This window comes from Mesoplodon densirostris, chromosome 7 (assembly GCF_025265405.1).
Source record: "Mesoplodon densirostris isolate mMesDen1 chromosome 7, mMesDen1 primary haplotype, whole genome shotgun sequence".
In the NCBI taxonomy this organism is placed as follows: Eukaryota; Metazoa; Chordata; class Mammalia; order Artiodactyla; family Ziphiidae; genus Mesoplodon; species Mesoplodon densirostris.
This window is the reverse complement of record NC_082667.1, coordinates 124,851,436-124,867,196: the sequence shown is the minus strand read 5'-3', so window position 1 is coordinate 124,867,196 and position 15,761 is coordinate 124,851,436. Positions and strand designations below refer to the sequence as shown.

Here is a 15,761-nt window from a genome sequence, read left to right as displayed (position 1 = left end):
GTAACACAGTGGACTGGTCCAGTCTTGGCTGTCACTCTGAGCTCTGCGCACCTGGGCACCAAGTGAGGCTCACTTCTGCCTGTAGAACAAGGATGTTGTTTGATGCCCCTATCCGTGCCAGCACGTGCCTGTGGTGACCAGGACGTGCTGACCCCCTGCAGAAGTTGCCTGCCTGCACTGTGATGGTTAGAAAGGGGCACCTGTGTTCTGGAGCAACAGCCCTGTTGCTGTTGCAGAGTTTTACCCTCTGGACCCTGGTCCTATAGGGAGGCTGGTGGGAGTCACGATGCCCGTGTGACGCTTAGGCCCCTGCAGTGTCCAGTCAGCTAGTCACGGGTTCCGTGTAGAGCGTGCTGGTAGGTGAGGGTGGCTGGTAAGGTCCTGGGCCAGCGCAGACCATCACAGAGCTGGCGTCCCACAGGGAAGAGATAACAGATGGGGTTTCCTCTCCGCATGCAAGGTAGCGATTCCTCGGTTCTGTAAACGCCCTCTTCTCCATCTTCCCGCCACGCCACCTCTTCATTTTTAGGGCGGAGCCTTAGTGATGTCTGTCCTACACAGGTGGGGAACCACCTGGGGCTCTGGGGAGGGAGGGTCTAACCCGTGCTCTCCCCCTATCCCCCCAGACATCTTCCCGCAGCCGGACCTGACCGACGAAGGCCTGGCTCGGCCGGTACTGGCTGGAATCGTGGCCACCATATGCTTCCTGGCTGCGGCCATCCTGTTCAGCACCCTGGCCGCCTGCTTTGTCAACAGGCAGCGCAAGCGGAAGCTCAAGCGCAAGAAAGGTAGGTGTCGCCTTGAAAACTGGCAAACTGGGACCTCGTGGGCAGAGCTGCTGATGGGACTTGCTTTGATGGTGGGAGAGTCGGCTGGGACCGAAACGAGGGAGGAGGCAGACCCGGTGGGGGCACGTGATCCTGGACCCAGACGTGCCAGATGCTAGGGTGCTGCTTCCCTGCGGGGCTTTGCTCTGGACCCTGCTGACAGCTGGGGAGGGCTGTGTGGCGTCAGGCCTCAGCGGGCTCCCCTCTTTCTCCCTCCAGACCCTCCACTCTCCATCACGCACTGCAGGAAGAGCCTGGAGTCTCCGTAAGTGGTCTAGCCCCAGAGAGACAGGGTACGGCCATCTGGGGTGGAGGGTGGAGGGCTCGCTCCGTCCCGTGACAGTGTTTCTAAGCTGTTTTCCCTTAATTGATCTGCATGGTAATTTTAAGTTGTCCGCACTAACAGGGGGAGCAGTAGTGTAGATGACCCAAAATAGTAGATGAGCTGTTTATTTCTTTGAGTTTTTTCCATTCTAACAGTTGTGTCTTCTCAATATGCCTTGCTTAAGTTACTCTTAAAATGAGCTTGCATTCCTTGAGCAACCTGGGAGTGAAGTTGCAGGTGTGAATGCAGAGAGGTAGCAAACATAGGAGCAGGCAGAACAAACGTGGAAACGAGGTGTCCATTTGGAAAGTGGACAGTGCACGCCTGGACAGTTGAGAGTTGAGAGTCGCCCAGAGTATTTCATGCCAGCCCACGCCACCCGCCAGCATTCCTCCTCCTCACTAGCGTCCTCCTAGGCGCGTGTGGTACTTTGCAGGGAGAACGGAAAGCAGTAGTGTCCTCTGAGCTTCCTCACGCCTGCTGCTCTCTCCCTGTCCCCAGCTTGTCCTCCGGCAAGGTCAGCCCCGAGAGCATCCGCACACTCCGCGCCCCGTCCGAGTCCTCCGACGACCAGGGCCAGCCGGCGGCCAAGAGGATGCTGAGCCCCGTGCGGGAGAAGGAGCTGTCTTTGTACAAGAAGACCAAGAGGGCCATCAGCAGCAAGAAGTACAGCGTGGCCAAGGCGGAGGCTGAGGCGGAGGCCACCACGCCCATCGAGCTCATCAGCAGGGGCCCCGACGGCCGCTTTGTGATGGACCCCTCTGAGGTGGAGCCCTCTGCGAAGGCTCGGCGCATCGAGGGCTTCCCCTTTGCGGAGGAGACCGACATGTACCCTGAGTTCCGCCAGTCGGACGAGGAGAATGAAGACCCGCTGGTGCCTGCGTCTGTGGCCGCCCTCAAGTCCCAGCTGACCCCTCTGTCATCCAGCCAGGAGTCCTACCTGCCACCACCAGCATACAGCCCTCGGTTCCAGCCCCGCAGCCTGGAGGGCCCCGGCGGCCTGGAGGGCCGGCTCCAGGCCACTGGCCAAGCCAGGCCGCCCGCCCCCCGGCCCTTCCACCACAGCCAGTATTACGGGTACCTCAGCAGCAGCAGCCCTGGGGAGGTGGAGCCGCCGCCCTTCTACATGCCGGAGGTGGGCAGCCCCTTGAGCTCTGTCATGTCCTCGCCACCGCTGCATGCCGAGGGGCCTTTCGGCCACCCCGCCATCCCCGAGGAGAACGGAGAGAACGCTTCCAACAGCACGCTGCCCTTGACTCAGACGCCCACCGGCGGGCGCTCCCCAGAGCCCTGGGGCCGGCCGGAGTTCCCCTTTGGAGGACTGGAGACCCCGGCCGTGGTGTTCCCCCACCAGCTGCACCCGTGTGATGTGGCTGAGAGTCTGCAGCCTGCGGCCGGCCTCCCCCGAGGACTGCCGCCCGCCTCCCTGCAGGTGCCCGCAGCCTACCCGGGCATCCTGTCTTTGGAGGCGCCCAAGGGCTGGGCTGGCAAGGTGCCGGGCAGAGGCCCTGCCCCAGTGCCCCCCGCCGCCAAGTGGCAGGACAGGCCTGTGCAACCTCTGGTGAGCCAAGGGCAGCTGAGACACACCAGCCAAGGCATGGGCATACCCGTGTTGCCTTACCCCGAGCCGGCCGAGCCGGGGGCGCACGGCGGCCCCAGCGCGCTGGGCCTGGACACCCCGTGGTACGAGCCTCAGCCCCGGCCGCGGCCTAGCCCCCGGCAGGCCAGGCGCGCCGAGCCCAGTTTACATCAAGTGGTGCTACAGCCCTCCCGGCTCTCGCCTCTGACCCAGAGCCCCCTCGGCTCGCGTACCAGCTCCCCCGAGCTCGCCGCGCGGGCCCGGCCGCGCCCCGGCCTCCTGCAGCCCGCCGAGGTGTCAGAGACCGCCCTGCAGCCGCCGGCTGTCGTCAGCTTCTCACGCAAGTCCACACCGTCCACGGGCTCCCCGTCCCAGAGCAGCCGCAGTGGCAGCCCCAGCTACCAGCCCACCGTGGGCTTCACCACTCTGGCCACGGGCTTCCCCTCCCCTCCGCCGGGCCCCGCGGGGCCTGTGGACCACTTGGATGTGTTTGGACAGACGCCTTCCCCTCGGAGGGTGGGGGAGGAGCTGCTCAGACCGGAGCCCCCGCCGCCACCGTTACCTACTGCAGGGTGAGTGTGAGCCGTCTCTCCTGCCCACCGCCGCCTGGTCATCTTCCTCCCCCTTCCTCCCCTGCCCTCGCCCTTCCATCCACCGACTGACAGGGCTTGTCAGGACACGCTGCAGCATCCCTTCGGGAGAGGAGCGCTGGTCTTGGCAGCGGCAGGGAGTGTCACTGGGGTGGGGGTGTGGCTTACCTGCCCAGGTACCCTGCCAGGGGCATGAGGGGTCTTCCCCACCCAGCCCAGAGCTCTCAGGAGGCCATCTGGGGGCCGGGGGAGAGGACGTGGCCAGGGGGTGTGTGGTGTGTCCCCATGAGTAGTCCCCCGGGGCCTTCTGGAGTGGAGAGCCCACCACGTCCCCGCGAGCCTGGCTTCGGGTGGTTCCAGGGTTGGCCCAGAGACCTTGTATCCAGCCTTCTTTTCTTCCTCGGCCTCTCCTCCTCGAAAGCAGGACCCTGGAGCCTGACTTCCCTGGACCACCAGGCTCCCGTCCCCAACCTCCTGCCCTTAGCAGCCTAGTGAGTGCCGCCTCCCGCCCCCACCTGGCCCCCCAGCCTCCCTGGAGGCTGCGTCCTGGAGGCTGGGAGCAAAATCTCAGGCCTCTGAACCGTGTGCCCGAGCCACACGCCCCACCCCAACCTGTGTGCCTCGCAGGGAGCTGCAGACAGACAGACAGACAGACAAGCCCCTGCGATCAGCCGGCCTGGGGGAGCCCACTGTAAACTGTAGCAGCTGGTGTGCCAGGTACCAGTCAGCCTGGACGCCTGCCCGTGTTCTCTCTCTCTGGTCTCTCTTTTGCTCTCCTCCCTCCTCCTCCCACTACTTCCTCCCCAAGTCCGTCCTTCTGTCCGTCTCTCTTCCTTCTCCATCTTCTTTGGGTTGGCCCGACTTGCTGGGAAGAGCCTGCACCGTCCGTAGTCCCCCATCCCTCCTGCGCCCCGCCCCGGTTCCGTCCTTTGGTCTCTTCTTGATGTGGCCGCCTGTGCAGGGGAGCAGGGTCCAGAGGAGGCTGGCCTGGTGGTAGGCAGACGGGAGGAGGTCGAGAGGAGGGAGCCCGGCGCCCTTCCCTTGCCCCCTTCCCTCCCCCCCACCCTGGTACCTGGAAGCACAAGCCTCACCTCCCACCCCGGCTCAGGTGGGGAGCAGCTCGGGAGGCGGAGGAGAGCTGCGTGCTGTCTGTGCAGGAGATGCGGGGGGCCGCGCCCTGTCGTCTGTGCTTTGTGCAGCCTCATCTGCTTCGTCCCATCGTGCCGTCTGGGTCTCTGTCTCTCTCCTTACTGCTCCTCACCCCATTCTCTGGCCTCGCTTGTCGGTTCTCTGGTCCCCATGCTCCTCCCCTTCCCTCTGGGTGTGCGTGGGTGGTTCCCCCGCACCCATGTTGATAACCGCTTTGTTTCTGATTGATCTCAGCTATCTGGGCAGTGTTGTCGAGACAAGCCTCTCTTCAGCTCAATAGGTAAGGGAGCTCCGGCTGGGTGGGTGGGCAGGGGGCGGACCAGCGGACGGGCTTCCGCAGGGCCAGCGCTCCCTCCGCAGGGGAATCCAGACCACAGCCCTCACCCCTCTGTGGGGCGGCAGCCTCCGCTCCGATGGCCCGTGGCTTCTGGGTCCCCACGCCCTGCTGCTGCCACAGCTGCTGGGCCTCGCTCGCACGGCCGCGCTGCAGCTTCTGAGCCCCTCCCAGAGCCTCCCTGCAGTTTTTGCACTCAGACACCTCGCCATCCTGCTGCCCAGAGCTTCCCACAGAGGCCCTTGGGGCCCTGCATGCACCCTCGGGGGCCTAGAATGCCTACGAGCGCTTTGCACCTCTGCACCTTGGCAACCTGGCTGGGCACGTGGTGTCTCGGAGCACCGGCCCCTTTCTGCCCGGTTTCCCCAGTAGTAGGCATAGAGACGCCCTTCCTCCCTAAGCCCCCCGGGTGCAGATCCTCCCCTGGGGGGGCCCCTCCCTCACTGTCCTCTTGGGATCCTGCTGATGATCGGTCCTCCCAGGAGCACGGGGTTGGGCTATGGCCCTGCTCCTTTCCTCACCAGCCGGGTCTTTCTCAGGACCAGGCCACCTGTCGTCCTCTGAGGGCAGGGGCGGGGAGAGGTCACCACTCCTGAGCCTGCTCTGCAGCCTGCTGGCTGTCACAGGACTGAGGCGTGGACCTCGCCCGCGGGCTCACGTTGCTCTCAAGGCCCCTGCAGTAGCCACTCCTGATGTCCCTGGGCCACAGCTCCGGGAAGGGGTCTTGGAGGAGCTCTGCCGGAGGAGAGGACAGGCCCCCGGGCGGAAGGCAGCTCTGCTGTCCATGTGGGCGACTCCTCTTCTAGGTGGAGGTCTCAGGAACTTGACAGCAGAGGGGTGCCAAGTCTCTTTGAGAGGTTTCTGTGGTCCCCTGAGGCCTGCTCAGTCTCATGGCAGCTGACAAGATCTTCCCTTTGCCGTGGACGCCAGTCCCATGCTTGTGGCCACAAGCAAATGCAGGCACCAGGCACTCAGATGGGAGAGGGAGCCTCCTCTGGGCGCTTCTGGCTTCCCGGGTTGAAGGCTCTGCATCCCTTCCCCACCTGGAGACGGCAGGAGGGCTAACGGTCCTAACTCAGGACCATCAGTCTCCTCTGGTCGTAAGGATGGCCTCCCGTAAACAGGACGGCCGTGCCATCTCCTCGTGATCTGCAGCCATGAGAGTGTCCGCAGCCAGAGGTCGTGGGATTGTGTGAGGCTGGCCGGGTGCCACGCCGCAGCCATGAGCTTGGGGAGACCAGGCACAGCGTAGTTAGGAGCGGCCAACGGGGTGATAGTGATGGGACCGCCCTCCACCTTCCTGCTCTCCTCCCTGCCCCCAGTTGTGACCCCCCTGCTGCCCCCAGAGAAGTGATGACTCCAGGCCCAGCTCTCACTCCAGTCCGGGAAAGTGCCTGGGCCCGGGCCCCGTTCTCGTTCGTGACCGCCTCCCCGGTGTCCCCACCTGCCAGACCTGGGGGCTGAGTGCCCTCTCACTGCTGTGGTAAAACCCAGAAACCAGGGGCGCAATGCGGGGTGGTTTCCGCCCGGCCCGGCCAGCTCCAGCCTTGGGGAGTCAGGCCCTCACCGTGCTGCCTGCCGAGAGCTCTGGGTGGAGGCCGCTGGGCCCTTGCAGGAGCCAGGCTCCTCCTCGGGCGCCACCCTCACACTGCCTTTGCATGTGTCCCCAGTGGGTCTCGTTGGAGGTGGTGTGACTCGTCTCGTCCACGTGTGTCCTTGCTCTGTTCCCACTTCCTTCGCTCTCCCCTGTTCTGCTCCCGCACTCCCCGCCCCGCCCCTCCTCCTCTCCCCTTTCCTCCTCCTCCCAGCTCCCTTCTCTACGTGTCCCTTTGTGGACGGGGCTCTCAGTTCCCTGTCTGACACCAGTAGCGGCCCTGTTCTTGCATCCCCTCTGATGCCCCTTCCTGTTCATACTGACCTTGGCCTCCACGAGGCAGGTGGGTTGGGAGCGTGCTGGGGCCCCTTGTACTAGGTGAACCTTGGGAAGGAGGTCCCGTTGGTAAAAGCGTCTCCCAAGTTCGGAGGCCACACACTTGGCCCACCAGAGGGGGGCTGTCTGTGGGCGCAGTGGTGGGCACTGATCTCCGGACTCCTGGCTGGCTGTGCTGTGACAGAGGGTGGGTTCACCCATGTCCTGGCTACACCGTGGATGTGAGTGGGTGTCCTCGGTCTCCACCCCAGTCCTGTAGTCAGAGATCAGAGTGTCCGCTCAGGAGAGGAAGGAAGTGCTCCTTTATCACTGCTCTGCCTGTCACCGGGCGCGGCAGCCCTGGGGTAACGGCCAGCTCTTGGGGCAGGAGGGCAGGAAAAGTCTGGAGGATTTCGACTGTCCTGCCCTGTGGTTTGCCTTTTTGAACCTGGCTGTGTCTTTCTTCCACTGCTCTGGGTGAGCATAGAGATACACACTAAGGCCTCTGGGGCTATCTGGTTGTGGTTTGGATTTTGTATGGATTTTATAACAGGTGAGAGAGAGAAAAAGAGTGTTAAGGTCAATTTCAGGCTGTCTTTGGTAGGTGTGAACCACAAAGAAACACCTGTGGGACAGAGAACTGGGGTTCATGGGGAACACGCTCCAGAGAAGCCCCTGGGCTTTAATTTCAGGCCTTCACCTTCCAGTACTGCTCGTACTTTCTGGGGGATGGGGTCCACGTTTGCTGAATTCTTATGTGTTCTGGAAGAACTGGGGCTGACTGGAAAGAGAACTCCGGCCTCACCTCCCTGGAGGGCAGGCACCCCACTGGTCAGCCCTGGACTCCCTGCTGCCCCTGTTCCAGGGATGGGATGGAGCTGCTTCCCCCAGCCTCCTACGTCATCGGCGTCAGAAGTCCATTACCTGAAAGTTCCGTGGGGGGCTCGGCGTTGACAGGGGACATGGTCCCCCTTCCCCCTTCCCAGAGAAGGGAGGTGGTTTGATTCCAGTCTGCTGGGACACATTTCATGTGACTTTTCTACATAATTAGCTGAATATAAAGACCCATTTTGCCCCCTCCCCTGTACCTCCCGTCCTTCCAGACCCTTGCTTTTATTTTTTGCCTCCTGTACTGGGAGAGTGTTCCAGTGCCTTGGGGAGCCTTCTCCTGTCGTGCATCTGAGCCTGAGCACCAAGCCAAATGCGAAAACAGGCGGACAGCAGGTGTCTTGGAAGAGCTGGAGCTTGGCTGCTTCACAAGGGAAAATTGGCTTCCCCCACTCAGTGGATTGTTGCTGCTCCGGAATCATTGCCTGAGGGCATAACTTCAGCCAGCTTTTCCCCTCCCTGGTCTGTCTTCTCTGACTCTGCCACCGAAGCAGAGAATGTCAGTGACTGTGGCAGCGAGTGCGTGCAGGGCAGGCTGATTGCTCAGGTGCATGCGAAAGCAGTGTTTCCCTTCCATGTAGGTTCTGCACCTGTTTCCCTTAGGAAGAAGTTGGACACGCAGTTTATCTGATGTTGAGTCCTGGCTCTTATCCCATGATAACTGGATTATAAGACAGACTGCCTAACCTCTCTAACTTCAGTTTCTCCATCTGAAAAGTGGGGTCAGTACAGTATTTGCCTCTTAGGGATGTTGTAAGGGTTAAAGAAAATTATTGCAGGGAACATAGAGCAGCGCCTGGCGTGGTAAGTGGTAAGTAAATGCCGTATGATACAAGTGGTAATAGCAGTAATTTGTTGCTTGTAAGAATAATGTTGGCCCTGGAACTTACAGCTGGCTTGGAGAATCCCTAGGAGTTTTCGGGGGCACCCTGTACCCATTTCTCTCATGCCCAGAGGGTCACCCTGAATTGCGTTGTTTGCTTACTGGACCCTGGGTCCACTTGCTTGTCATGCGCCTCCTCAGACTGTACACCATTCATCTGTATGGCCTTTTGGAAGACTCTGGCCAGGACCGGGAGGCAGATGAACTGAGGTGTGGATTCATGTCTTTTTCCTTTTAGGCAGCACGAAGAAGCCTTAGTCCAGGATGAGCGGGGGGTGAGGACGTTGCATCAGCTCTGGGAAGTCCTGCTCCCTCGTGCCCTGGCCATCTCCAACCTTTGTCTGCCTCCCAAGTTTCCTTCCAACTGCTGCTGTGCAGGGTCTCCCTGGGTCGGCTGGGGGGTTTGTGAAGGAGGAAGGAAGGGGGAGGTGGCAGTCAGGTCTTTGGGGTGAAGGCCCGGCCTCCAGTGGTGAGCTGGACTCCTCCTCTCTGAGACCGTGTGTGCATGTAGCTGGGTTCTTAGTTCTGTGCTCTTAGGGGGCTGTTGAAAATGAACACGTCTCTGACCTGAACTTGGGAGGAGCTTCTCCATGCTTTATCTACTAAAGGACGATGGAATGATGGCGTTCGTCAAAGAAGGTGTAGGTTTGCTTCACTGTCAGTTAGTGCAAGAAACCCCGGGAACCAGAGGCTTATCCACAGTTAGTCTGTATGTTTTTCTTTCTCGTCCCTGCAGAGATATCTGATGCTGGGGGGATGTGGCTGTAGTCTTCCCACCCCTCTTTTTTTTTTTTTTTTAAACCTTAGATTGCTTGCTCACCACTGGGGACTTTTTTTCCCCTCACAGGTTTGGCTGTCTACTCCTTCCTGTCAGAATTTACCCACCACTGATTGTGAGGGCGATGGAAGAGGGAGGTGTGGGGATGGAGGGAGAGTGACTCGCCCCCATCCACCAGGGTCCTGGAGTGTCCCTGCTTCCCTGATGGCGTGCTGATGCCAGCACTGGAGGGAAAGAAAGAGCGACCTGTCTCCCTCTTCCCCCCTTACTCCTCAGGGTCCAAGTTTGGCTTACTTTGAGAAGAAATGGCATTGATCCATGTCTTCTAGATTTTCTTCTTTTATGACCCTTGAACAGTTCTCTCCAGTAAGTGCAGACTGTCACAGACAGTCCATCCTCTCAGCTCTCTTTGGGCCCCTTTGTCACCTGGGCAGCACAGGCTCCAGTTAAGTTGTTGCCTTTGTCCTAACCATGCAGTTGCTCTGTTAGGCAAATGGCTACACCCACTCGACAACCGGGGCAGGAAGAGATGCTGACGTAGGTGGTCTCCTCTCCCATAACCTTGGTTTTTCTGTCGAATCTTAAAATATGGATCCACTGGATACCTGCTGCGGATGTCAAGGGCTTTGCAAGCCTGATTTGGACACTCTCACCGCCACAATCCACTCCCATCCTCGTCTGTTCTCTCACGTGACTGATGAAGTCTGAGCCCAGTCTGCTGCTGAAATGTTGGTGGACGACAACTGTTAGTTGCTGTTGGCTGCCGGGGCTCTGCCTGAATCTTGGCGATGGAGGGGATGATGTCACTGGGCACTGGGTTCCCATCTGGCCCGGCCCTGTCTTTCCCGGAGGAGGACAGTCAGTGGGGTGGGGTGGTTCTTCCCCTCCTTTAATCTGCCCCTTTACTTTTCATTTCAAGGTCTTGACTGTGATGATCCATAAACTTCAGACATCAAAGCTGTTTCCTTCTCCAACTTCCTTGCCCCAGCTTGAGTGCCATGTGATGGGTTTGCCATTAAAGCCTGTCTCTCCCTTTCCTAGGTCATCCGATGGCTCTACAGATCGGTGTCCACCTGCAGCAGGCCTCCCACTGCTGGAGCTCTCCACTGGGGTTCTCTCTTCCAGGAGCAGCAGGAAGGCAGGTGTCACGGAGCCGTCATGGGCACCTGGGACTCCGTAGAGCTGGGCTCTTTTTCCTCTGGGTCAGCTACTTGGCTTTCTTCCAGCTCCTCTTCCAAAGCTCTCTCGTCCGGGAGCTGACCTGTGCCTCTCCAATTGTCCCTTCCAGGACACATCCACCTGCTCCTGGGAATGCTGCTGTACCTGAGAGGCTGGAGGCTCTGAAATACCAACGGATAAAGAAGCCCAAAAAGTCATCCAAGGGCTCCTCGAAGTCAAAGAAACGATCCGGTAAATGTCGAGAAGCACCCTGTTCCTCTCTTCCCACTCTGACCTGCCACTACGGGCTTGTCTGGCTCAGGATCCCAGCCCTGGGTTCTCTGCACAATCGACTCCTCCAGCTTATCTTGTTCTTTGCTTCTCTTTAATAATAATTGTCAAGTAATACACAAATAGAATTTTCATATCAAAAAATGAGAAAAGTAAGGTTAAAAGTCTCAGATCATCCTCCCAGTTCTGTTTCATCCAACCTGGGAACCATCCTTCTTGGGGGTATGTGTGTTCAGAACCCTTCTGTGCATACGCCTTTAGAAAATACGTGGCATTGTTTTAGTGTATTTTTTTTTTTTTTTTTTTTTGGCTGCGTTGGGTCTTTGTTGCTGTGTGCAGGCTTTCTCTAGTTGCGGCGAGCGGGGGCTACTCTTCGTTGCGGTGTGTGGGCTTCTCTTTGCGGTGGCTTCTCGTTGTGGAGCACGGGCTCTCTAGGCGTGCGGACTTCAGTAGTTGTGGCGCACGGGCTTAGTAGTTGTGGCGCACGGGCTTAGTAGTTGTGGCTCCCGGGCTCTAGAGCGCAGGCTCAGTAGTTGTGGCGAACAGGCTTAGTAGCTCCGCGGCATGTGGGATCTTCCCGGACCAGGGATCGAACCCATGTCCCCTGCATCAGCAGGCGGATTCTCAACTACTGCGCCACCAGGGAAGTCCCCTGTATTTTTTAACAACATAAGTAGTACTTTTCTTTCTCATTCTGTCATATGCCTTGGACATGTCCCTATCTCCTTAAATATTTCCTCTTTATCATTTCAGGCCTCTGGTTGGACATGAAATTCTGGGGTCCTACTCAGTGTTAAGGGGTCACTGTGGCATGGACTCAGCCTCTGCGGGCTGGCCAGACTTTTCTCCATGAGATAGAGTGAAATTGCTGTATTTCATGAAAAGGACACCACTACTGAAATGTGTGATGTTTATCCAGCAGCTATAGGTAACTTCTAATATAGTGCAAAAATAATTCAGCCCTTTTTCATACTTAGAAAATTCCTTAATATTTATCACGTGCTCTCTTTTTACCAGTGGTTTTAGAAGTGCTGTGACAGGCCGTCCAAGAAGACCACTGCACAGCTTCCTTGCCAGTCTTTCTTATCTACCAGAGTGCAACTTTCTGCAGAGGATGGGTTATGGAAGAGTGATACACAGAGGCCCTTGAATCTTTGGGAGGCAGTGAGCACTTAGTTCTCACTTAGCCTTCAGGTGGTACTATTATCTTGTTAGTTTATAGGTTGGAATACTGAGGTGGAGAGAAAGAAAATGAATTTTTTAGGTTTTGAGAGAGAAATTAGAGCCCAAAGCTGAATTTTCAACCCACTTAAGCCCATTTCAGGTTAAGACCCATCTACATACCTACCTACCTACCTACCTATCATTTATCTATTCTGTTTTTTTTTTTTTTTGCAAAAATTCCCATGAGGTGCCTGTATTCTCTGTTGTTCTGCTTGCAGTGGTCCTGTTCCCTGTCATACGTTCACAACTCGCAAATGCCCTCCGTCTTTAGCCCAGATCTTGTCCGTGAGCTCAAGTCTCATATGTTCAGGTGCCTGCTCCACATGCAGCTGGATGGCCTGTAAGCCTTTACCGTGTCCAAAATAGAGTTACTGATTATCCAGATATGCTTCTCCTCGGTTCTTTCCCAGTTTCATAAAAGGCTCTCCTACCTGCCCAGTTGCTCAGGGTACTTCATCCTTGACCCTCTTCCTTTCACGTCTTACATCCAGTCCATCTGGTAAGGTCTGTTGACTTAACTTTTAAAACACATCCTGAATCTGACCACTTTTTTCTGTCTCAAATGCTAAAGCTAAATTACGAGTCATTCCCATCTCTCACCTTGCCCAGAGCAGCGGCCTCCTCTCTGGCCCTCCTGCCTCCATCCTGGCTCCTGCAGTGTATTCAACATACAGCGACCAGAGTGATTTTTAGAAAGTCACGGGAGTGTGCACGCACATACCCGCATGCACACGTACACACACACTTCTGATTAAAACCCTCCAGACGCTTCCCCCTGCGATCAGAACAGACTTCTGCCTGCCTCACCGACTCTGCTCGCTCTGAGTTACCGTGATGGCCTTCCTTCGGTCAACAGGTCACGTTTGCTCTCAGCCTGGGGCTTTCACACTGAGGGGACTCTTCTCCCCTAGGTCTGTGGAAGGTTCCTAATTCAAGACTCGCCTTGGTGTTACTCCTTCAGAGTAGAAGCAGTGCCTCGTTCATTTGCCATCTAGTGATCCTATTTTATCTTTCTTGGTAGGACTTGCAGTATCTGACAGTTTTATATCTGTAGTTTTTAAGTCTTTATAGTTTGTCTCTTCCTCCCCATTGCCACATTGAAGTATAATCTTCTAGAATGCAAGGGCTTTACCTCTGTGTCCCCAGAAGGACCATAAGGCAGAGGGTGGCCCTGGCAGTCCAGGGTGGGCCAGACCTGACTCTAATGCGTATGGATAAAATCTGTGTGACGTCCGTCACTGCCTGGGGGGGCGGTGGGGGGAAAAGTGTGCTGAGTCCCAACCCCAGTACCGAGAACGATGCCTGGTACCCAGGAGGCACTAAAAGAGACATATGAATATTTCTTTAATATCGATAAATAGAAGAAATATTAGATAAAAGGTACTGAATATATTCAATATTAAATACAAGATGTAAAAGAGATGTTGCTTGGCTAGATCTGTGAATCTGCAGGAAGTACAGCCACAGCCGTGCTGCTTCCTGGCTCTCACTAGGACAGCACTTGGGGCGGCCCCGGGCGCTGGCCCTTCATGGTTTCTCTGCTGCACATTCTGCACTTGGGTGATTCCGGCGTGTGACACGAGAGGCCGGGCACCATGCCCTGCAGAGGACGGCTGGGTGTGTGAGGCTGCCTTCTCCCTTTCACCACTGTCTTCTCTTTTCCTGTGTGTGTGCACCTGCTCCTCCCCAGATGGTTCTGCCTCCCAGGCTCAGAACCTTCCAAACTCTCAGGTCCTGTGGCCCGACGAAGCTGTCTGCCTCCGGAGGAAGAAGAGACATTCCCGGCCCGACCCCTTTGCCCGACTCTCAGACTTGTGCCACCGCCAGCTTCCGGAAGACCAGACGGCAATTCTCAGCAGCGTGGAGCATGATGACCCTGGCCACGCCACTTTGCTGTGATGCCACAACTTAAGTGTCCCCTGGGCAAGGATGCTGGCCAAGGGGCAAGGGTGGGCACGGGCGATGGGTGTGCGGGGCTTCATCCTATCCTGCCAGTGGAGGGGTGGCCTGGCCGTTAGTTTCCAGGGCTGCTCAGACCCTGGTTCTGCTTGTTCTCCCTCTGGCCTGAGCGGGTGTCTCCTCTGCGTCCTGACCTGCTGGCCTCGTGTCCAGCAGAGAGGGCTGAGGGCAGACGGGCCGCTGTGGCTGTGTGTAGAGCTCGGGAAGTGAACTGGGGACGGGGAGAGAGATGCCTCCTCCCCCGCCTTCCCCTCTTCACTGGATGGATTTTTCCCACCTCCTCAAATATCTCTGGAGTGCAAAAGAGGAAGCAATGGCTCTCACTGCTATCTGCTTCTGTTCAGTTTCTCAAGTCCTGAAAGAGGGCTGGACTTCCTGCCATCTTCCAGACTCTACATATATATAGATATAGATGCAAATGCGTATGTGTGTAGTTTGTGGGTTTCTTTATGTATATATATGTACGTGGAAGCAAATGCTGTTTACTTCTGTGGTCAGTGGAAGGAGGAGGGAGAGGGCAGCTGGCATGTGGGCTTTGTGAGGGGCTGGCGGGGGCCCTGGTGTCTATATCTCGGGAATGAGTCCTTCTGAAATGGGATTCATGCCTTCTCAGCTGAATTCCCCATTTGTCTTGACCTTCTCCCATTCAGAGTGGAAGTAGGGGCTTGCCATGGTTCCTGCTGCCTGCTTTGGGGGGTTCAGCAGTGAGTTACCACAGGACTAAACACAGCCTTTATTTCTTGGTTCTGGTTGAAGAAGGGTGGCTGGTGAACGGCCAGACAGGCATCTCTCTTCGTTTCATGGTTTGGCTCAGAAGTAGAAGCTGCTTAGCAGCGGGGCCGGGAGGGGGCCCTGTGCTCAGACTCAAGCTCATCGTCAGCCCCTTGGTCCAGCCAGGCCGGGTGCCCTGTGGCCGAGGGCCTCCCACTCTGGAGCCATCTGTGCCGAGCACCAGGCGCCGCGGCTCTATTTATATCCCAGCCTGGCTCCGCACCCTCTGGAGCGCTGTTCCAAGGCCCTGATTGGATTCCTCCTTTCCTTTTGTGGGAGCTAATTCCCCAGATTGATTAATTGCCACGTGTGGGGAGCCCGCCTGCGCTCCTCTCCACGCTTCCCACGTGCAGCCCGCCGCAGACCTGAGCTCCCACAGGATGGGATCAGATAAAGCTGGGGGGCCTCAGATTCTGGGTTCTGGGGGTGCTCAGGCCCCCTATTCCCCCAGGTCTGTTTATATAGAACTGGCTGAGGCCTGGGAGTGAAGCTGGAAGGGGTGGGAGGCAGGAGCCAGGCTCCATCCTTTCCCTGCCGAATTTTTGTCCTAACTCAGACTCTTAGCACCCAGAAGCTTCTGCGAGGTCGTCTTACAGCGACTACAGATGTATCTCTCTCTTCCAGTAAGGTAACGGCACTGCCCTCGACAGGCAGAAGGCCTGAGTGTGGGTGGAGTGTGTCTGGCCTCTTTCTCCTCCTCTCGTGCAGGAGCCTGCTCTTCTGGCCACCCGAGAACCGAGGGGGCTGTCAGGTTCCGCCAAGTACTTCCTTCTTGGTGCTGCTGTCTTGGTGGGTTTGGGGACATCCCTTGTCCCCAGATACCTGCTTGGATGTTGGCCCAGTCAAAGCACTGGAGACTTCTGTGGCTCTCAGCGCGGTGACCCAGGCGAGGCGGCCCGAGAGCGGGCAGCTGCACATCCCTGGGAGCTTCCATCCTAGGGGTGAATCCGCTGCCACGCAGACCCGCCTCGTGCTTCCTTCTCTTGCCCAGCGAGTGGGGACCAATTCCACCCTTGAGGCTCTGCCTCAGGAGTCACAAAAACCCCAGTTTCTTTCCAAATGTGACACATTGTGGAGAAAGAAGTGGCAGGGGCAG

The 15,761-nt window shown here is 57.6% G+C and overlaps 1 protein-coding gene across 1 annotated transcript in view; it reads left to right on the top strand.

Annotated features, from left to right (window-relative positions):
- IGSF9B (immunoglobulin superfamily member 9B) overlaps nucleotides 1-13,834 on the top strand; it is a 41,533-nt gene extending 27,699 nt beyond the window's left edge. Inside the window, exons 16-20 of the mRNA XM_060104662.1 lie at nucleotides 627-788; nucleotides 1,047-1,092; nucleotides 1,654-3,303; nucleotides 10,551-10,672; nucleotides 13,626-13,834. Of these exons, the coding sequence (XP_059960645.1) occupies nucleotides 627-788; nucleotides 1,047-1,092; nucleotides 1,654-3,303; nucleotides 10,551-10,672; nucleotides 13,626-13,834 (2,189 nt within the window). The remainder of the gene's footprint in view (nucleotides 1-626; nucleotides 789-1,046; nucleotides 1,093-1,653; nucleotides 3,304-10,550; nucleotides 10,673-13,625) is intronic.
- Nucleotides 13,835-15,761: the final 1,927 nt, after the last annotated feature.